Genomic DNA, 22,196 nt, shown 5'->3' on the forward strand with positions numbered 1-22,196 from the left:
TTATTATGTTCTGACCATGTTTAACACTGCTTGGACCAGAGTTATGTTTAAAACAGGAACAGACTTAGTTTTCTCTTGCACTTTCAGGCCTACATTAATTTTTAACCCTTTCACCACTGTAGACCATAATGGACCAATCTAGATTAATGTATGGAAGAGTCTACCAAAGTTACCTAGGGGTGAAAGGGTTAAGGTCTGCTAAGCTTTAATTGTATTATCCCTGAAACTTGAGCTTTAAGAATCTATGTTAGGTATTTGAAAGGACCAATTTTTCGGGCTTTAACAGTGTAAAGGTAACATTGACAAATTGAACTCAAATGTAATGTACCTTTGTTATTTATGTTATTAATGATTACTAATTTAACAAAATATAAAATAAATCACAAATATATGAACAAGTGGTTTTATTATGTTTTCTCACAGTGACAGCCTATCACCCAGAAATCTTGTTCAGCATAAAGCTTGAATCGGTAACTTTTCAGAGTTTTCAGTCCTGTTATAACATCAGATCCTCAAACGATTGAGGTTGTTGCAGCTTTAACACTGATCAGGATACTGTCTACTGGGATTTTTTTTGTGGCAGTTTAACTTTCACCCTTTTTAATTTTCCACAATGAAGACAAATTTATCATGATGGTGAATATAAGTGTACAGCATGCCCTTTAATAGAAATGACATGTAAAAGGTAAAATTTATACTGGACAAATATGGATTTAATTGGTAATGGGCAAATATTTGACTCATTGAAAGTTTCCCGATATTCAGTATATACTGTTTCTAATGAGAGTAGTACAAAATTAATGGTTTACTTTCACACTTCAAGTAACACGACCAACAATTAAATATAACTTTCAGTCAAACACTCAACAAATCAGTCACTGTGTTCCTCATCATGATCCGGTCAGTGTCTGATAGTCAGTCATGTTGGCAACAATGTCTACAGCCAGCCACTGTGTTCCTCATCATGATCCGGTCAGTGTCTGAAAGCCCATCACATTGAGGATGACTGTCTACAGCCACTGTATCCCTCATCATGATCCGGTCACTAACATATTACCAGTCACATAGGCGATAAATGTCTGCAGCAGTTCTATCCCTGCACCAGAGTGGGCACTGGAAAAGAAGAAGAAACGCAATGAAAAAAAATGTATCATTATACACCCTGCAACGAAGTTAGGGTGTGTGTGTGGTTATACTGGAATCACCCTGGATGTCGGTCATCCGCAGTTACTTGTCTGGAAAACTCCCATCTTAACTCTCAGGCAGATTTGAAAGTTCACATGAATGATCAGTATACATGTATTATGTAGCTGTGCACCAGCATTTTAATTTCAGATTCAACACTTTTTAAGGGAGTTACGGCCCTTTATGTAAAATAACGTGTCCAGATTCCTCTGTCTTAACTAACAGGCAGAGTTTATTAAAACTTTGCTTGAAGGATAAATGTTTTATGTAGTTGTGCAACAGTATTTTAATTTTTGAATTCAACACTTTGTGATATAGTGACGCCCCTTTGTCCTTAAAACTTGTCCGCACAACTTCTCTTGATTATCTAACAGGTGGATGAAATTGAAAGTTTGCATTGATGATCACTATCTGATGTGCTTGGGCACCAGCATATTACTTTCAGGTAACAACAGTTTTTAAGGGAGTAATGGCCCTTTGTGACAGAGTTATGCCCCTTTGTGCTAAACACTTGTCTGCACCACTCCTCCTTAACTTACAGGTGGATTTCATTGAAAGTTTGCATTGATGATCACTATCTGATGTACTTGTGCAAGGTCAAGGTCCCTAAATGATGTATAAACTACCAGCATTTGCGAGGGATATTAGTTATCCTCCAGATGACAGTTCTAGTTTATATTTAGGGCAAAGATTTTGAGCTGTACCAACTAGACATTTTCAAACTGGTGTATAATCTACCCACATCCAACTGACACTAAAGCACTAGTCCTCTAGTCCGGGGCAAGTAAACTTCAGCAAGAACTTAACCTAACTTGTCCTTTCTACTTATGAAAAAGATGTGTTATCACAATATTTTTTGATAGATAGATTACAAAATAAGAAAAATTCCTTTGGAAAAGAGCTAAAAATACAAATATATTGCACAATAATTGTCATTTTTTTTCCTAATACTTCACTATGTTTTTAGGGCAGTAATTATCTTATGTCCCCAATAGTAAATAACTCTTTATGTAAGACTTTCTGACTTGAAATGTTTCCTGGAATTTAAGGAAATACAAACATATATTTCATTTCACATAACAAATGAGGATTACCTTATGAGTAACGACTGTGGCAGACAGTATTATAAAAGAGGATTACTTGGCAATGAATGGCTGTGGCAGGCGGTATTAATAATGAGGATTACCTTATGAGCAACGGCTGTGGCAGGGAGGATTATAAATGAGGATTACCTGACAAGGAACTGTTCCTTGTCAGGTAGTATTATAAATGAGGATTACCTTACAAGGAACAGCTGTGTCAGGCAGCATTATAAATGAGGATTACCTGACAAGGAACAGCTGTGGCAGTCAGTATTATACGTGAGTATTACCTGAAAAGGAAAGGCTGCGGCAGGCAGTACTATAAATGAGGATTACCTGACGAGGAACAGCTGTGGCAGACAGTATTATACATGAAGATTCCCTGACGAGGAACAGCTGTGGCAGACAGTATTATGCATGAAGATTACCTGACGAGGAACGGCTGTGGCAGGTAGTATTATACATGAAGATTACCTGACGAGGAATGGCTGTGGCTGGCAGTATTATAAATGAGGATTACCTTCCGAGGAACGGCTATGGCGGGTAGTATTATAAATGAGGATTCCCTGACGAGGAACGGCTGTGGCAGACAGTATTATACATGAGGATTACCTAACGAGGAACGGCTGTGGCAGGCAGGATTATACATGAAGATTACCTGACGAGGAACAGCTGTGGCAGGCAGTATTATACATGAAGATTACCTGACGAGCAATGGCTGTGGCTGGCAGTATTATAAATGAGGATTACCTTCCGAGGAACGGCTATGGCGGGTAGTATTATAAATGAGGATTACCTGACGAGGAACGGCTGTGGCAGGCAGTATTATACATGAAGATTACCTGACGAGGAATGGCTGTGGCTGGCAGTATTATAAATGAGGATTACCTTCCGAGGAACGGCTATGGCGGGGAGGATTATAAATGAGGATTACCTGACGAGGAACGGCTGTGGGAGACAGTATTATACATGAGGATTACCTGACGAGGAACGGCTGGGGCAGACAGTATTATACATGAGGATTACCTGACGAGGAACGGCTGGGGCAGACAGTATTATACATGAGGATTACCTGACGAGGAACGGCTGTGGGAGACAGTATTATACATGAGGATTACCTGACGAGGAACGGCTGGGGCAGACAGTATTATACATGAGGATTACCTGACGAGGAACGGCTGTGGCAGAGAGTATTATACATGAGGATTACCTGACGAGGAACGGCTGGGGCAGACAGTATTATACATGAGGATTACCTGACGAGGAACGGCTGGGGCAGACAGTATTATACATGAGGATTACCTGACGAGGAACGGCTGTGGCAGACAGTATTATACATGAGGATTACCTGACGAGGAACGGCTGTGGAAGGCAGAATCTGCTGTGCTCGTCTCTGTAATTCATCACAGACATGAGGTTCCTCACTAACTGGTGTCTGTTAACCTTGTCAATCTTTGTCAACACCAACTGAAAAGGAAAAAATGGTTTTACTTATTTTGAGGCTAAAATGATGTTGTAATGCTTATATTTTTCTGAATCTGTCATGGTTAGGTTTTTACTAGTTCAGTCATTTAACATTAAATTTTAAACTGCAAAAGTGTTCATTTTTCAACATTGTCAGTTGGTTTCTATTTTTAAAGAACAAGAAAGTGTGTGCAAAATATGTTATTTTTCTTACCCCGTTTTGAATTAAATTAACAAGACCATATATCTGATTAACTTTGCGGTGTAATATTGCAATCTTGAGGCACTCTGAGTAGCGGAAATTCAAAGTATAGCAAGACCAGTTACTTAACAGTACTTAAGGTGCATTTACGCAAAAATGAATAGTACATTTATTGGACTACGTACACAGTGAACTGTGGAGAAGCCATGTAACTTCTCCAGCATGTCCTTATCCAGTCTAGTCAATCCTATCTCAGAGTCGATCAGAATGAACACCACCTTCAAGCTACAACAGTCAGCCACAATCAACATCGACTGTGTTTAATGGTAAAATTACATAAAACCCCTACAATTTTAAGGTCATCCTTAAAAAATGGTTTGCAGTTTCCCTTCTGATATTCTTTTTTTCAGTTAGTAGGAATTTCTGATTTTTCTCTCTCGAAATATCACATTTCTGTAAAAATAAAGTCCCTCAGTTTCAGCTATTTTTCAGCAAGAAAGAAATAATTCACGAAAGTTCAAAAATAGGTTGAGTGGGTTCCATCTTTAGTGAGTCAGTCCTGAAACTGCAAGCAAACATTTTTTAAGGATGTTCTTGAATTTTGATATTGATAAGGGTAGACAACTCACTACATAAGGGATAACCATTTCCTCCATCATTTGTAGACCTATCAGGTCAGTCTCAGTAATCCCCATCACTGCATCTATTAATATAAACGATCTGACTAGCCTGAAATAAAAAGTCAGGTTTTTCAATAATTCTATCGCAGTATGTGAAATAAATGTGAGGACAAATGGGCCTGTATTGTTCATCTATGTTTCACTGACCTTATCAATGAATAATAATAGTAATAATAGTTTGATGTTCTTAGGACTCTAAATAACAACCGCTTTATCACATCCTAGTTTGTAGGTCTTCTCAAAGCTGTTCACAAATAATTATCCCTGGTTATAGGGCCTTTGCATCCAGCCAATACCTTTCTCAACTCCCTGGGGAGCATACGGACGGTGCTGATTTCAGCGCTCACAGCTAGCATTTAACAATTCTAGCACTGCCCAAACACGCCCTCATTTACAGCCGAGTAGACTGGAACAAGCAGAGTAAAGTATCTTGCTCAAAGATACAAAACAGTGCCGTGACGTGACTCGAACTCGCAACCCTTCGGTTACGAGCCAGGCATCCTACCACCAGACTGCCGTGCCTCCTAACAAAATGAAGACCACCAACTTCCTCAATGCTACACCAATTCATTGAGCATACATCTCAGGACAAAACGAACTTGCTTAACTTTGTAAAGTCTGACAATTGAAAAAGTTCAGTAGACATATTCCAAACACATGCATAAACATTTGTTTAAAATCCTGGGCATGTCCTCTTTACTGCTTCAAATTCACAATGTGAATAAATTCAAGAGAACATCCCAAACCTGTGTGAAATAATAAATTTTTAAAATGACAATATCTTAACTTCAAGAAAATCATTTTTGAAACGTTCTCTGAGACCATCTCCTTTGGCAGCTTTTTGGTCAAACTATTAGTAATTGCATTTTAGTAATTTGAAGCACTTTCAAGAAGTTGAAAGTAAAAAAGGTTGAAGAGTGGATCACGGTATGATACCCATGTTCAAGTGGTCTGTCATGTCTCAAGATGATAAAAATAAGATATATTTATGATGGAAGATGGCTAGATTTACAGGATTCAATTCTATGACAACTACGAAAAGTCCAGAGTCAATATAAGGGTCAGCTACCTATGGACCAGTTAATTTGATGCAAAAACAAGCCATTCAGATTGATATGTCTCGCTTATGCCCTGTTTTGACCATCAATGCACATAACAGAGAAACAAACTTAAACGCAAAAACTTAATGTTGATGGAGATGCTGACAAAGTACATGGACCATAAAAGGTAGGCCACATCCAGTATTTGATGCATGGGTTGAGATGTTCTACCTAAGATGCACCAATGGTCCAAGTTTGGTTGGTCTAGCACTTATACTTTTAGAGAAACTAACTTACACTTTTAGAGAAACTTAACTTAAACGCAAAAACCTAATGTTGAAAGGTAATTGTATGTTTCCTTGGAGCATATACATGTATGTTTTCAGGATGTTGCATTTCATACCAGTTTTGATGGGTTTAATAAAAAAAAAGGATAGAAGACTTTGTTCTTCGCAAAATGAACTGGCCCATATAACAAATCACTGGACTAGGCCTGTGGTAAAATCTACCCCTTGTTGTGTGTCTACTGGATCACTCACTTTGTCCTTTTTTGAAAGTAGGTTTCCACACAGTTTACGAAGTAGGAGGGCATGTTATGTCCGTAGCCTGGCATGTCGACCAGTGTGAAGGCCCCTCCTGCCTGGTACAACTGTAGTGCCTTGGTACGCCCCTGTAACAGCAGACCACGTCTATTACTGCTACACCTCATACAATTGAATAGGAAGGCCAAACAGAACAAATAATTGTGATAAAAACTGCCCCCCCCCCCCCCCCCGTTTTTTTTACCTCCAACAGTAACAAAAATTAGTCACTCAAATAAAGTGCCTGTATTTAACTTTTAGAGGGTTTGTTTTCACAGAAATGTCTAAGACAATTTATTTTTTTGATGCACAAACAAAGTTCAAAAGTCTTTCATGTTATATTACATCATTTTCCCCATTAGATTCTATGTTAATTTAATTTTCTAAAATTAGTTTTACCTGGCTTCGTTTATAGAGTTGTCAAAAATTGATGAAATTTGTCACATAGCTTAAGAATTAGCTAGTGCTTCTATTGGTAATACTTCTATATAATAACCTGTTTCATAGACTTCTAACCATGATGAGTTCAAATTGTCCAAAACAATTATTACCGCAAAATTAACCATTGTGTCTATGGGAATGACATCAAAGTATAACTTTTATACAGGGATGAAAAGTAATATCTCAACAACAGATCTAGAGGCATGGATAATAATACATGTATAAAGATTACCACAAGAAATACTGGGTAATTCTCTAACAGTTTTATAAAAATTGGATGTCAAATGAAGGCTCTAAAACATTTTGAAAAAAATAAGTAGATTTACATAGAATCCAATGGGAAACTGACATCACAGGGAGGACTTTTGACCTCTGGCTGTAGTAAGAGTGGGTACTGAAACGATGGTATATGTCTATCTTTACCTGTGTTCAAATTAAGGATCCAAATGTTCTCAAATGGATTGATCATGCATATTTACCTAACAAAAGATTTGCATGAAACTAACCTTAACCTTGTATAATACATCACATGTCAGAAAATAAGACCACCTTGTTCTCGTGGATTCGAAGCAAGAAACACAAATATAACTTTGTTAGGTCTGAACATGTTACACCATCTAGCAAAGATTTTGAATTCATAAAATAAGTTCTTTTATTGGAGTACATTTCCTTTTCAAAGGTATGCACAAACGTACATTTTAAGATTTTTTTTTATCAGAACAGATTGTCACCCGACATTACTTACTGGTTTGGATGACACCGATAATTTTCTAAGAACTGTGATTGGAGCTTTGGAAAACAGGGTGTGTATCAAAGAGGATTTCCCAACATTGCTCCGACCAATAAACGCCACCTGAAATACATATGTAAGTTTAACATCTAAAACTTGGAATCACTAACATATACTGAATACCGTGAAATTTTTGCTGCATATTGATTTTCGCCATCTTTAATCAGGACAAATTTATCATTACAGCAAACATTTGTCAACAACATAATATACATAGTAATTAAATAAGAAGGGCGAACATTTCCCGGTACACAGTAAGCTGACATCATTATTTATTTGAAGAATGAAAATGCAACATGTTTTTTAAGTTACAGCTCATTTGGATAGTATTTTGAGGCGTATCCATCTTCAAAGAACATGTGTTCTGCTCTCGATATACACACACCTGCTCCTATAGAATATGTCATGACAAAATAGAAGGCTGTTTACATGTCACCTTGCGGATGGATCGATACAAGTACGGTACTTGGCAGACTTTGTTTGTTTGTGTTTAACGTCCTATTAACAGCTATAGTCATTTAAGGACGTGCCAGGTTTTTGTGGTGGAGGAGGAAACCTGGAGTTCCCAGAGAAAAACCAATGACCTAAGCCCAGTACCTGGCGACTGCCCAACGTAGGCCTCAAACCCGCGACCCAGTGGTGGAGGGCAAATGGTAGCAGAATGACTCAGATGCCTTAATTATAACCACATGGCCACCGCAACCCCCACTTGGCAGACTAGTCTAATTAATGCCTGCTATGATGAAGATAAATAGAACTGTGCAGTAGCATAGTCACTGTGATAATATCAACAGGCATTGAAGCTGGTGTAACTCCTCTGTTATATTCAAAGCCTTAGGACAGGTATCAGTCTAGAAATAGGTCAGGTTTTCTTCAACGGAGCTTTCCACGATCCTTCAATTTTGTCATGACGTATTCTAAAGGGACAGAGATTATCTGTGTCAAGAGTGGATACATGTATATAGAACACACATGGGTTTCAGAGATAAAATAAAGATTGCTGTTTTTTATGCTGTGTAGATATTTCTAATGCAATGAATGAATGACGGTAATATTAAAAAAGAAAGATCTAATTTAGAAATATTGTCAAGAGATTTGAGAAATTTTCTTACAACTGATCAGGAATTACATGCTAAGTGTAAGATCTTTATAAAATGTCATATTTTTTTTTTCAAAATGAAAAATTACCTCCGGAATATCATACTTGGGTAATTTATCTATCTCAGCAGCTGTCTTTATATGCTTTATCTTGTATGATTCATCTTTTGGTGTGAAGAATTTTGAAGCAAACTTTATTTCAGATTCTGCAGGATTGAAAGAAGCGGTTCCCTCTGGTATAATAGGCACAGCTACAAACGGCTGAAGCTCGCTGATTGGATTATAAGGTGTCAGTTGTGTTTTTTTCTGGTCTGTTGCTGACAAGCATTGTATATTTGTGGATGTGCTGATACCAAAAGATCCAAGCGTTGTGTTACTCAGCAGTGCTGAAAGCTTGCTCCAGGTGAAGCCAGGTTTAGAAAGCACAACCATTCCTTGATTCCCGAGTAATCTGCGGAACTTATTCATTCTGGTCAATTGTCTTACTGAGGTTAAGAATATTTTTGTTGTTATCTGAAATAAGAATTATAATCAGAATACAGTGCAGTCATATGATAAACCTAACAGATAATGAAATTTTTTGTTTTATAAGTGATTTGCACAAAATATTCAACCATTTCCCATTTATCAAGTGGAAAAGATCTTGCAAAGTCGGTTAAAAACTTAATTATATAGAAGCAATCTGAGAGCTCTCAGCGTACCGGGTAAGTAACTAAGTGGTTTTGAGAGGTCTGATTTTAATATTAAAGTTTGTATATTAGAGAAGAACAGGAATTTTGATCGCTTTATTTTAAACCACTTAACAGACAAGTCCATTACGTTAGAAAGTGGTGTTTTGATAAATTATCGATGTTCAAAGGCACATGAATATCATGGGGTGCTGATTTCCTAATTCACATTCATTACAAAATGTGAAAATCATTAAATCTCTTTTGTGATATCATAAACGTCTTGTTAGATTTTACAATATTGAATACACATAGTTTTTTATTGACACAAACTTGATTATATGAAATAACAAAAGTTTAGAAACTATTAAGAATCCCTCTCATGGAATCGACAACAGTGTTTTAACTGTAAAAATGTGACCAGACCAGTATTTTCAAACCTTGGATCGACCTCCAATCATTCAACTCAGACACCCTAACAAACTGAGCTGTTAATTAAAGGGGAGGTTATATTTTTATACTGTATACATACACAAATAGAGATTGATCCTGAAATGGAAAAGTATCCTATTTACTTGCATGACAGCCTAACTAACCACAGGCCAAGAAGGGCCTGTATTGCTCCCCTGTTTGTTTTGTTACATGGAATTGTTGGTCAATATTGTGTAGTTAGGTTGATTGGATAATCAGAAGAGGTTGAAGGTTTACCACGCAGTTATTTGACCCCTGTGACCTTGAAAGTATACATAGGGCAAGGGCATATTCATGTGCGAATGTTGTTGAGCTCAAACAGAGGATGCTGGTGGGGGAATAGGAGCAGGACTTGACACGTTTCGGATATTCAGAAGTGTGTTGAAGGGATTTGTTTGTTGTTATTTGTTTATCGTTTTAGCAACAGCTAAGGAAATATAAGGATGGTGTCACATGACGGACATATGACTTTGAAAGTATAGGTCAATGTCATTTTCATTCACAAACATAATCAGGTTCCATTATAGGATGCTACTGAACAAATATGACTTTAAGGCAATCAGATCTTCAGAAGAAGTCGTTTGAAGGTTAAGGCCTATTTCACCCCTGTGACCTTGAAGGTAGGTCAAAGTCATTTTCATTCCCAAACTTTGTAGGACTTCATCATACGATGCTACTGGCTAAATATCATGACTCTATGCCTTTCAGATCTTCAGAAGAAGTCGTTTGAATGTTTTGACCTATTGACCTTTGTGACCTTGAAAGTAAACCAAACGTCCTTTTCATTTGCAAACTTTCTCAGGCTTCATCATAGGATGCTACTGGCCAAATATCATGACTCTAGGCTTTTCAGATCTCTAGAGGAAGTCGTTTGAAAGTTTACACCTATTCACCTATTTGACCCCTGTGACCTTGAAAGTAGGTCAAGGTCATTTTCATTCACTAACTTTGTCGGACTCCATCTATGATACTACTGGCCAAATATCATGACTCTATGCCTTATGGATCTTCAGAAGAAGTCGTTTAAACAAAAAGTTGACGGACCCAACGGATGGATGACAGACGCCGCGCCATGGCACAAGCATCAGGCAGGTGTCAGAGCTAATAATAAAAACACATGGATTTGGATTGCTTTATAAATTATTGTAAACCATTTTAGGCCTTTAAGTTCGGAAAAGGTATTTTTAATTATAATTTACAAGAGTTAAAGGGGTGTCGTTTTGGTAATTATTCATCACAAAATGTGCATGGGATCATTGATCCCTTCTGTCAGACACATTCATTCATTAGATTTTCATGCTCCTTGCAAATTTCTTTCTTTATTAATGATTTTTTTTTATCGAGGTTTCAAGGATTTGCTATAGAACCAATAAAAATTATATATATACATGTATACAGTATCACAGACAGACATCTGCATCTGGTACGTGAGTGTAACAGGAGCGGAAAAAAATATGCAAAACCAGACGGGGTTAATTGTACTCGGGACCCTCCAATCGACCCAATCCTGCATGAGCACCGCTCAATCCTTTTTAAAAAAGTCTTAATTTGACCCCGAAGACGTATACCCATGTCTATATATATACAACCGGCCCGGTCACCGATACCCCATTGTCAAGCATTATAATCACTTAATTAGTAGTGGTACTAGCTGCGAAAAGGTTGCTACCGACGACAAGACAATTAATATATATATATAAGAGGCCGGGTATTAATATTTGTATTACCGTAATACTTTATGACCCAAGTTGAATAAATGGCTACTTTTATGACCAAAGTTGAAGTAATTGCGTGGTCAAACAGGTTTAGTGCGAAACGACCCGACGCGGCCAGAATCAGATGCTTGTGTAGCCCTAGTTTCCTCTGGCTCTAACATCAGACATGGGCTTTTTGACAGATAGATGTCTGGTCGGGCCCATACCAGACATCTATCTGTCAAAATGTCCAAGTCTGCAGGGCCAGAGGAAACCGGTTCATAAATATAAGACGGCGGTTTCTTGATACTTACCGCTGCAACCACAACGTACTGTTTTCTTGTTCGGTACTTTGGAGTGAAATATCAAATTTCATAACGTATGTCCCAAAAATATCGGAGTGTGCCGTATCCTGTGAATGATTACTAGCCGGCTGCATGCACGTACACTGGGCGCAGCCATTTTGGAAATGCCCGGATGCTAAGTGGGACATAGGTAAAGAAACGTACACGGTTCGATCGATATTGTAAGTTTGTTAATTTTCTAGGGCATATATACACTATACAAGTGATCAATATAATAGTTTTCTAATTGATGTCTTTTGTTTCGATAAGTTCCGTGAAGTTGAATCAATGATATTGAAGTCGCTTACATGACCACGTACGGATTTCGGACTTAATTGAGGAAGCAGTTTTTACCGGTTTCTAGCACATTGAAAAATCCAAAATGAACACAATGTCATACATCGGGGATTTTGGATTGTAATTCAAGATGTTAAGTTACAAACATGGCACATGTAATTTGGTCGGTTAGGACTTAAAGTGGTATACTTGAGTGGTATGTGTTAAAGCATTTAAAAAGCCTACTCCTGCTGAACAGATGATCATATTTCAACAAAATTTGCTGTTATTTAATTGGATTTTAACGGTAATTTTTGGGACTCGGATATTATTTCTTCAAATTCTACAAAAAACACTGGTTTTATAAAAAAAATAGTCAAGGGTGCTGCAGCCTGTTAAGGATGATCCCGGAATTGCCCATATATTTTGCCTTGATTGCTAAATATCAAGGTGACTGATACAGTCCCTAAGGACCTGTTGTTTATGTTGCATTTATACATCATATTCACATTAACTAAGGTGTTACCTCTGAAACCTCCGATGAGGGAGATCTCCCTCATTCCACATTTCCAACGTCAGGAAGAAAGTGCGTGAAACGTGACTGAAACTGCTTTGCTCAATTTATCTTTCCCTTTTTATGTATGAAAATTCAAAATAACTCATAAAAAACCTTCATTTGATTCAGACACCTCTGTTATAATCATTACACACACCCTGCAGTAACTAGGAGATCATTTGACCACAGGATGAAGAATTAAATTTGAATTTCGAGGGAGATCAGTAAATTTAGGTCAAAATGAGGAAGTCGTCCCTCCAAATGTAAGGGAGGGTTGACAGCTATGTATTCATTATGATAAAACTTTGATTTGCCTCCTTCCCTCATTTGCCCCCTTGCTTACCCTCCACCAGCTGTTAACTTATATTTCTTCATAATTCATCCTTAATATCTCTTTTATTGACTCACGGTGGGTGTTATTATAAAAGAGGTGTTACTGTATGTATATAAAAGTAATGTTGTGGTTTGTAATGTATGAAGTATACAGCTATATATATGTTTACTAGTGCATGATTAGCAATTAGAGGGCTGTAACAATTAATACCTGGGTTTTGCCATGTCCGAATTGCATACAAAAACAGTCAGTGGTTATGTGCTACCTTAAAACTTTCACTTACAAGATTTTAAATATATTTTTTTTAATGTTCCAAGACGGGGACTGACCTGTTGAAATCAGAATCATGAGATAACTGATATTTTATATGGTGTGCTTGTATTATAAAGGCCTTGAAGGGTGGCATTAACAAAAGTGTTCAAGTAATTTAGTATAATGCCACACGTTCTTAAAAAGACAGCGACAAAATGGAAAATAATTTGTCATTAAATCATTGTCGTTGCCAATGAAAACTCTTATGTTAATAATTTGTTTTGATATTGAATTAAAAATTAGCATCTTTAATATACATTTCTGTATCGTGGCTATGTGTGTTGGTATGTATGCGTGAGCTTAATGCCAATATTCAGTACTAATTCATATATCGATACATCAAAATGATTTTGTTCCAGACAGGGTAAAGGTAACCTGTTTGCCCCTACGATGGAGAGATGGCTGGGAGGCATGTGAGGATGAGTGTAAGGTGGGCCTTCAACTTCCGGGCATGGGCTCCCTCTGCGGAGGACTGGACCGTGTGTAACCAGTGTGTCCAGCCTGAAGAAGCACAGAGGATCAGCAAGTTTGTGTTCAAGAAAGATGCAAAATCTTCCATGGTAATTTGTCAACAATAGTTAATACTGTTCTTCTACAAAATCTATCTCAACTAACATGTTTAGGGCAATCTTACACAATCGATAATTTCTTATTAAAACAACACATCAAAGTTTGTAGAGGAGAAACAGTGTATGCTGGAATCAGCCTGACCCACTATTTGTCTGTTCATAGACAATATCTTTTCTAGGCAACATATTAAGAGTTTGAATCTGTTTACTGATATTACGAATGTTTACAGAGTTATTGCCCTTTTCATATTCCAACGCTTGTATACCTTGTGTGGACATCTAAACACATCCAATCAAGTTCCCTTGAAACATGCTAGATCGTAATTATTACTTATAAAATAGGTGTCAATTTGACCTAGATTTAGATGGTGAGTGTCGTTAATGAAGCAGAAGGTGCTAACCCTTTTGGAACACCTGGTCCTATTATCTTTGTACCTTTTCAAGAGTCTCCATACCAATGTAATGCTTTCTTTTGTTCACATATGCCCTAGTCTTTTCGATATTGAGACTATTTTTTTTTTATCGATTTTGAGTTCAAAATATGTTTTGTTGACGTTGATTCTATTGTATTTATTTTTTAACTTAGGTCCCCCTTTCAGAACATTTATAATACTGGAAATGGTATTTCACAGAATGCTAAAAAAGGTTCCTATGCAAACTTCGTTTCTCTTAAGAAAGTTAGCTTCCTTTGTATAGTTGAGATTTATTCAGGCTCGTATGGCTTTTTATTTCTATCCTGAATACTTTATTTTTTTATTGCAGATTGGACGGCTTATGATAAGAAAGGTTATCTCAGAATACCTCAACATTCCATTTAAGGAAGTGACTTTAGCAAGATCAGAGAAGGGAAAACCCTATATAGCAGACAGGACTGATGTTGATAATTTCAGTTTCAACGTTTCCCACCAGGGGGATTATGCTGTCCTTGCGGCACAAGGGAACTGTATTCTCGGTGTGGATGTCATGAAATTGGAAACACGTTAGTAAGTTTAAGTTACATGTTCTTTATAAACTCATCCATCCCTGAAGACACATTTGAACTCTTCCAATGCAAAGGTTGGAATAGTTCATTATGAAATTTCAGGGGTGAATGAGTTTTAGAGATCCCTAGAAAACTGTTACATTGTAAAAGAGTGTATTGATGACATTGGTCTTACAGCTGTCTATTGTTTACATTTATTGCAAAAGAATATCTAGAAATGATTGGTTTAGAGCTGTCACATGACCTCTTAACTTTCTATAGAGAGTCAGTATTGCATTAGAGGGAAACATGGTGCTATCCCTGTCCACAGTTTCAAACTGAAACAACATTTACCGGTATTTTTATATAATTTCACCTTAAATTTGGAATTGGAAGATTTGTATTGTAAGGTAATAGGAGTTACTTCCCCTACACTAATTAAAACCAATTAGGGAGGCAAGTGCAATCAACTAGATGGATATTTTATATATATTTCTAGACTTTGATAACTATTATGTGAGAAAAATGAGTTCCTCTCCTTTTTGACACAGAATGTCGTCATACTTTTTCCATTCTCTTGAATTAAGGGTAGATTTTAAACACTCAACATAGACATGTGCTTGAAATTTACTCTTGATCAACTCTGAATTGGAAAAATTGTGATTTAATACACACCCACACATAAGATGACCTGTAAGTCCTAGAATTTTGTCGTAGTGTTTTCATTATACCAGTGGAACATACTGTATTACATACTGAACAAATATTATAGTGACTTCAGTCCTGCACAGATAATAACAGCTGTTGTACACAGTGCAGAACTTTCAGTACTTTGATTTCTTTATTTGTTTAACATTGGAACAGTTTGTCTACCTGCTATTCAGACATTTTATGACAAAAGACCTGATTTTACAAAACTAACATACAATGTACCTTCTTGTTCCAAGTCAATACCATAACCACATCTGTTCTTACTGATGGGATATTATATGTAAGATCTAACGACTGACTAAAACACAAGCTGCTTTCACCCTTTAGATGGCTCATCAACCTATTATATTATAGTTGTAGATATATGCATATGGATTTGTTTTGAACAGGTACAGATGTGGATAGCTTCTTCGAAACTATGAGGAGACAATTCACTGCAGAAGAATGGATGCTCATTCGCTCTCCCACCACAGACAAAGAGAGACTCAAGCTCTTCTTCAGACTCTGGGTATGACCAATAATCCATTGAAAGCCAAGGACATGTGTCCTCTGTCATTCTCTGTTACTCCTGTGACACAGGTGTCCACTGTTACTGGTTTGACACATGTGTCCACTGTTGCTGCTTTGACACATGTGTCCTTTGTTACAGGTTTGACACATGTGGCCACTGTTTATGCTGTGGCACTTGTGTCATATGTTAATACTGTCACACCTGTGTCCACTGTTTCTACTGTTACAGTTGTGTTCACTGTTTTTACTGTGACACATGTGTCTACTGTAACTGCTGTGACACATGCGACACTGTTACTGGTTTGACCCATGTGTCCACTGTTTCTACTGTTACAGTTGTGTTCACTGTTTTTACTGTGACACATGTGGCTACTGTTACTGGTTGACACATATGTCCAATGGTACTGCTGTGACACACGTGTCCTCTGTTACTGCTCTGACACATGTGTCCACCGTTACTGCTGTGAGACATGTGTCCTCTGTTTCTGCTTTGACACATGAGTACAGTGCTACTGCTGTGACCCATGTGCCACTGTTACTGCTCTGACACATGTGTCCACTCTGACTGGTTTGACATATGTGTACACTGCTACTGCTGTGGCACATGTGCCCACTGCTCCTTCTGTGACACATGTGCCCACTGTTACTGCTGTGACACATTTGTCCTCGGTTGCTACTGTGAAACATGTGTCCTTTGTTACTGGCTTGATACATGTGTCTACTGTAACTGCTGTGACACATATGTCCCCTGTTCCTGCTGTGCCCCCTGTGTCTCCTGTTACTGGTTTGGCACATGTGTCCTCTGTCAGTCTCTGTTACTCCTGTGACCCAGGTGTCCACTGTTTCTGGTTTGACACATGGGTCTACTGTTTTTACTGTGACACATGTGCCCGCTGTTACTACTGTGAGACATGTGTCCCCTGTTACTCCTGTGACCCATGTGTCCTTTGTTACTGGTTTGATACATGTGTCTACTGTTACTGCTCTGACAAATGTGTCCACTGTTACTGGTTTGGCACATGTGTCCTTTGTTACTCGTTTGATACATGTGTCTACTGTTACTGTTTTGACACATGTGTCTTTTGTTACTGCTGTGACACCTGTGTCCACTCTAACTGGTTTGACATATGTGTACACTGCTACTGCTGTGAGACATGTGTCCTCTGTCAGTCTCTGTTACTCCTGCGACACAGGTGTCCACTGTTTCTGGTTTGACACATATGTCGACTGTTACTACTGTGACACATATGTCCACTGTTACTGCTGTGACACATGTGTACACAGCTACTGCTGTGACATTTGTCTAGTAGATTTTTCAAAAAGTTCATATACACTAGCTTTATTTGCATGACTAGGTTAATATATATATAAATCTAGGTCTTGTATACAACTAGTGCAGTAGGTTGATACATGGTTGTACATTAGCCAATTCACATCCACAAAGAGGTTGACATACGACTGGGAAGTTAATCTCCTTACTAATTTTTGTTATTTTCAGTGCTTGAAGGAAAGTTACGTAAAAGCACTCGGTGTAGGCATTGGATTTGAGGTTGGCAGATTGAACTTCAACCTTCCAACTTTAAATATAGACTCTAGTGTCATTTCTGACACCACTCTGAAGATAGCTGGGACACCGATGCCAGACTGGACATTTGAGGAGCAGTTGCTAGGTGACCATAGTATTGCAGTAGCTGTAAACGAAAATGACAAAACACGTTTGGGATGTCCCGTAAGTGTGTGACAATGCTGTAGTGCTTGGGATCTCAGTGTTTTTAATTTCCTGTCTGTAAAATTGAGGCCGCTTATTGGTCCCATTCCCAAGGCAATTTACCTTCTCACCCAAAAAATCATGTAAAAAATTCCCAAAATTGTAACCGATATCATGAAACCTATAAAAAGAAGGCATGTCGTATTAATGCAGAAAAAATGTCGCCTATATATGTTACAGTACAGACTGTGACACTAAACTAATTAGTCCTCATGCAAAGATCAGAAATGGTAAGGAGTTTTTTTTCCAAATTGACAAGTATAAAAATGAATTTCAGTAATTCATATATATGCAAAATTTATGATTTTGTTCGTGGTGACACTTCCTATCACAGTCCCTTTGTCACCAGACAGGGTTCAGAGTTAGATGTACCTGGTGTTATAAGTCATCCACGTTTACAATCTGTCTTATGCACAGGTTAAATGGTTACACACTTATCTATCTCCTCATGCTAATTGTTCACAGGTTGATTATTCAGTTCATTTATTTCCCTCAATTCCATTTGTCAACTTATTTACATCATTGTGTTAAGATTGTACAAATTTATGAAATTTTGCAAATTTGTATGACCAGAAATAATTTTACACCATGTCAAATTTTTCTCAATTCATGAAAAAAATATTCCCAAAACAGCCAGGAAACAAATGGAATTACTTCTATTTTTCACTTAACATGTACGCTTGTATAATGTAATTTGGTGGTAGCAGCCTATTATATTTCTTATAATTCTGGTTCTTGTTTAACAGCACTTCCAGTTTGTCTGGTTGTAATATCCATGTTCTGATCCATTTCTTATGTTACAATGACTTTTACATTCATTGGTCAACAAGAAAAAAAATATGGCATTATGTTTCATGACAGACAAGACAAATTACCGAAATTGCATCTTTCACAATTTGATCACTTGCTTTAAAGTTTATACCTGGGGGGTATTATCAAAGTCCCAGACATTGTGATAAGTACATTTTCAGGAAATATATAAATTTTTTTTTAATTCTCCTTTTGAATGTTTTGACTCTCCCAACAATCTGTGTTCCTAGTTGCAAGTTGTCCAGCTCATGCACTGCCAACAGTGTAGGAACTCTAAGTACAAAGTTGAGGCTACCTCCCCTTGATCAACAATTTTGAGTGCTTCATGGAATTTGCCTTTGTCTAGTTGGCATTCGAATTGCCTATGAATGCCAACTGATAGCAGTTTAATGTTTAAATATCTACCTCCCTCATTACTGGAAAAAGTCAACTTGTGATTGTATTATAGCACCTGTTTGTGTTGATAAATCTGAAAATAGAGAAGAGCTATCTCCGAACCCATTACTGTCTGGATATCACAATTGATTATGTACAGTGAAACCTCTCTAATCTGACCACTGAGTATTCTGATGTCCTGTCATATCCATCATACAGTCCGTTTCCTATAAAGCTTAAACCTGTGTATTTTGACACCCTGTAAACTATAGCAAAGTATTAGTTCCCACGGGCTGTTTTATTAGTTGGGTTTCACTAGACATGTTTGTCATCCTCAATACCTCAGGTGTTACATTCACTCATGCTTTCTGCACCCCTGGAATATGTCATAGCAAAATTGAAGGCTCAGTGTGAACCACCTTGTGGATGAGACGAGAAGACTAGTTTGATACTTTGATGTACGTCAAAAGAATCTGTCGGTTGCGTAAAATTTACCGGCTTTGAAGTCGAATGTCGCTCCTCTAATCTTCAAAGGACAGGTATCAGCCTGGCGATTGGTCAGTTGTTTTTTTACCTGAGACCAATCAAATAGCTAGCTGCATGCGTTCCTTCAATTTTGCTATGTCAAATTCCAGGGGTGCAGAGAGCAAAAGTGAGAGTAACCACTGCAGTATTGAGGATGCATGTTTGTGTAGTAAATGGAAGGAATTTTTACCTACAAGACAATTTTTGGAGAGAGAAAAAAAAGCTTTTTCCCTGAGGTTTTATTCTCACCCATTATCTTTGAAATATTTATAGCCTTTATTATTTACAATATTTTGTAAACAGTTTTACCATGACATACAGAACATGTTTTCCATTGCAGGTAAACAAGAACATGGAGGAAGGATTGCTGTCTGCCGGAGGAGAATTTAAGGTGTTGGATTTTAGAGATGTCATCAAAAATGTCCAGTCTCTCTCTGAACCAGACATGTCGTTCTGGGAGAACTTTCATGTAAAAGCAGAGGACCCGAGTCAATGGAAAAGCAAAAAAGCACAGACGTCCTGACATGACACCCACAGCATCGCAGTCTTAATCATCATTTCTAAAGTGCGCTTAATATGGGCAATACCATGTGTCAGTTTATCAATATAATGTATTAGAAGGTAACAGTGCATAATGTCAACCCAAGGGAATCATTGTTACCCAAAGCAAAATAAAAAGTGAGAACAGGTTTCAGATGATAGACAATTTGCACTGCTACATTATGTGTAATGAATGTCCTATTTACAGGTGACAGTGTAAAATATCACCTGCAAAATCTTATCTTCACAATCTGTATGCACATTAACTGATGATCAACTTAATGTGCACATATTTTGCTAGGGTAACATTTTGCACTATCACATCATTATGTCACCGTCACTCTACATTGTATTTTTAGCGAGTTTCAGTGTTTGTTTCCATCATTTTCTCAACCAATCAGAATATGAGAAATTAAGTTGAGGTGTAACAAAAAATAGCATCTTAGTATCTTAAAATCTTAAAAAATAGAATTAGTCTCACATAATTATGAGTGTTATATTATCTATAACATTCATACTGTTACTTTTGAATACCATAATTTGCACCCATGGTATTTGAATACACACGAATGCATATATACACTTTGTATTAGGATAATAAAATGTGATTTATGATGGAAAAATGTTGTGCAACTTCTGCTACTGAAGATCATTATAAACATTCCAGTGTTGCTGGCAGTTTAAAAATAAAAAGTTTCATGCGCTTTAAGGGAAGTTCAACCATGATCACTAGAAATAAATCTCTGCTTTAAAGTTTAATTGCTATTACCCTGGTAATCATTTGATGGGCCTGGTCAGTTCTGGGAGGGGGCCTTTATAATTTCAGTTCCTCCCAAAAAAGGAGGAGAGGGATTTGATTTATTGGGGGAGGAGTGCTGATTATTGCGAATACGGTATTAGATATTTTGTATGAAGTTGGGATATGAACCTATGTACTACAGATGATTGATGTTATCTTTGAAGGGTGTTTCGTATCATTTGTATGCCCATCAATTGAAGAATCCATTTTCGCCCAGTATTAAATTCGCCCATCACACTTAATAACGATATATATTGTGCTGTTTACAAATGTTTGCTGTAGTGATAAATTCACCCTCATTATGGAGGGTGAAATATACGAAAATCAAACTGCAGTGAATATTTCCCAGTATACAATAATAAAATTAATACAAATCGTGAAAACTTTAAATCTTATAATGAATAAATTGTTGACAAACGATGTACATGTATCGTGAAAAGTGAACTTACCATATGCAGTCTGACAAAAAAATGGCTAATAACATAAACAAACATTTTTCCTATCTGTGAACTGTGGCATTTTTGTCAGTACACTGTATAAGTGTGGAAAATTAAGGTTTTTCCAAGGATTGCTCATCTACTACGAAATTGCAGGTGTTTTTCATTGCATACTCTAAGCATGCACGTCGGGCTTGATCGTTCATGCAGAACAACTGGTTTGTCTGTTTTTAGGTATAAATCCTGGCTGACTTGTGAAGGTTTATGCAGGCCTTGCATTGCTTTGTCAAGGTTCGCCTGAATGCAGCATCATATTACTAGGTCCCTCCTTATTTCATAAACATACAAGTATAGCTAGTCCAACTGTTTGAATCGCGATAAATAAAAGTGGCCAAAGTGACGTAACCTATATCATGACAGGGTTATGTCCCTTGTTGATAATGTCCCTTTTCCCCAGGGTGTCTGGGGAACTTACCAGTAGGAAGTGACACTAGATAATGATTATTTGGTCACAGATAATAGAGATATATTTTATTGGTAATTTTTAGTCACTGTTGTTTTAAATGTTGGAACAATTTTCAATAAATCAGGCATAACCTTTGAAATTTTTATGAATATTCATAAGGAATTACCAAAAATGTTAATAACACCAGTGAAATAGGCAGTATTTAAAAGAAGACTTTAGGGATTAGTTTTGAATTATTCACTTTTTTATGCAATTATTCTGTATATTTGTTTTATCATTCATCGCTTTGGTATGGGAAGTGATTTATAACAACTGCTGATGAAAAATAACAGCAGTGTGTAAAAAATGATCAAATCATCAAGTTGTATTCATCCGAACCTGAAATGTGTATGTTGTTCTAAGGTTGTCAATGACTTGTTTATACATTGTTATATACTTTTTATAAGCCGGACAGAATAACTTATTGAATACAATGTACCAGGATCAATAAAATATGTTTGTTATAAA

The 22,196-nt window shown here is 37.1% G+C and overlaps 2 protein-coding genes across 4 annotated transcripts; one reads left to right on the forward strand and one right to left on the reverse strand.

Annotated features, from left to right (window-relative positions):
• Window positions 1–387: 387 nt before the first annotated feature.
• On the reverse strand, window positions 388–11,885 carry LOC110454826 (GTP-binding protein 8-like). Of its 2 annotated transcripts, none has more exons than XM_021504553.1 (7): window positions 11,711–11,885; window positions 8,654–9,076; window positions 7,421–7,528; window positions 6,193–6,323; window positions 4,119–4,218; window positions 3,616–3,734; window positions 388–1,113 (listed from the first exon to the last, which is right to left on the reverse strand). In XM_021504553.1, exons 2-7 carry the CDS (start codon window positions 9,029–9,031, stop codon window positions 1,032–1,034), a joined length of 918 nt encoding a protein of 305 aa, XP_021360228.1. In that variant the 5' UTR covers window positions 9,032–9,076; window positions 11,711–11,885; the 3' UTR covers window positions 388–1,031. The 2 variants fall into 2 exon arrangements, with proteins under 2 accessions (XP_021360228.1, XP_021360227.1); XM_021504552.1 differs by lacking the exon at window positions 4,119–4,218 and adding an exon at window positions 4,563–4,662.
• LOC110454827 (L-aminoadipate-semialdehyde dehydrogenase-phosphopantetheinyl transferase-like) lies at window positions 11,856–22,196 on the forward strand. 2 transcript variants are annotated; one of them, XM_021504554.1, is made up of 6 exons: window positions 11,856–11,922; window positions 13,578–13,778; window positions 14,550–14,766; window positions 15,849–15,967; window positions 17,468–17,698; window positions 19,788–22,196. In XM_021504554.1, exons 2-6 carry the CDS (start codon window positions 13,617–13,619, stop codon window positions 19,968–19,970), a joined length of 912 nt encoding a protein of 303 aa, XP_021360229.1. In that variant the 5' UTR covers window positions 11,856–11,922; window positions 13,578–13,616; the 3' UTR covers window positions 19,971–22,196. The 2 variants fall into 2 exon arrangements, with proteins under 2 accessions (XP_021360229.1, XP_021360230.1); XM_021504555.1 differs by having other exon boundaries at window positions 11,869–11,891.

The sequence above is a fragment of the Mizuhopecten yessoensis genome, unplaced genomic scaffold, assembly GCF_002113885.1.
Source record: "Mizuhopecten yessoensis strain PY_sf001 unplaced genomic scaffold, ASM211388v2 scaffold8071, whole genome shotgun sequence".
Lineage (NCBI taxonomy): Eukaryota > Metazoa > Mollusca > Bivalvia > Pectinida > Pectinidae > Mizuhopecten > Mizuhopecten yessoensis.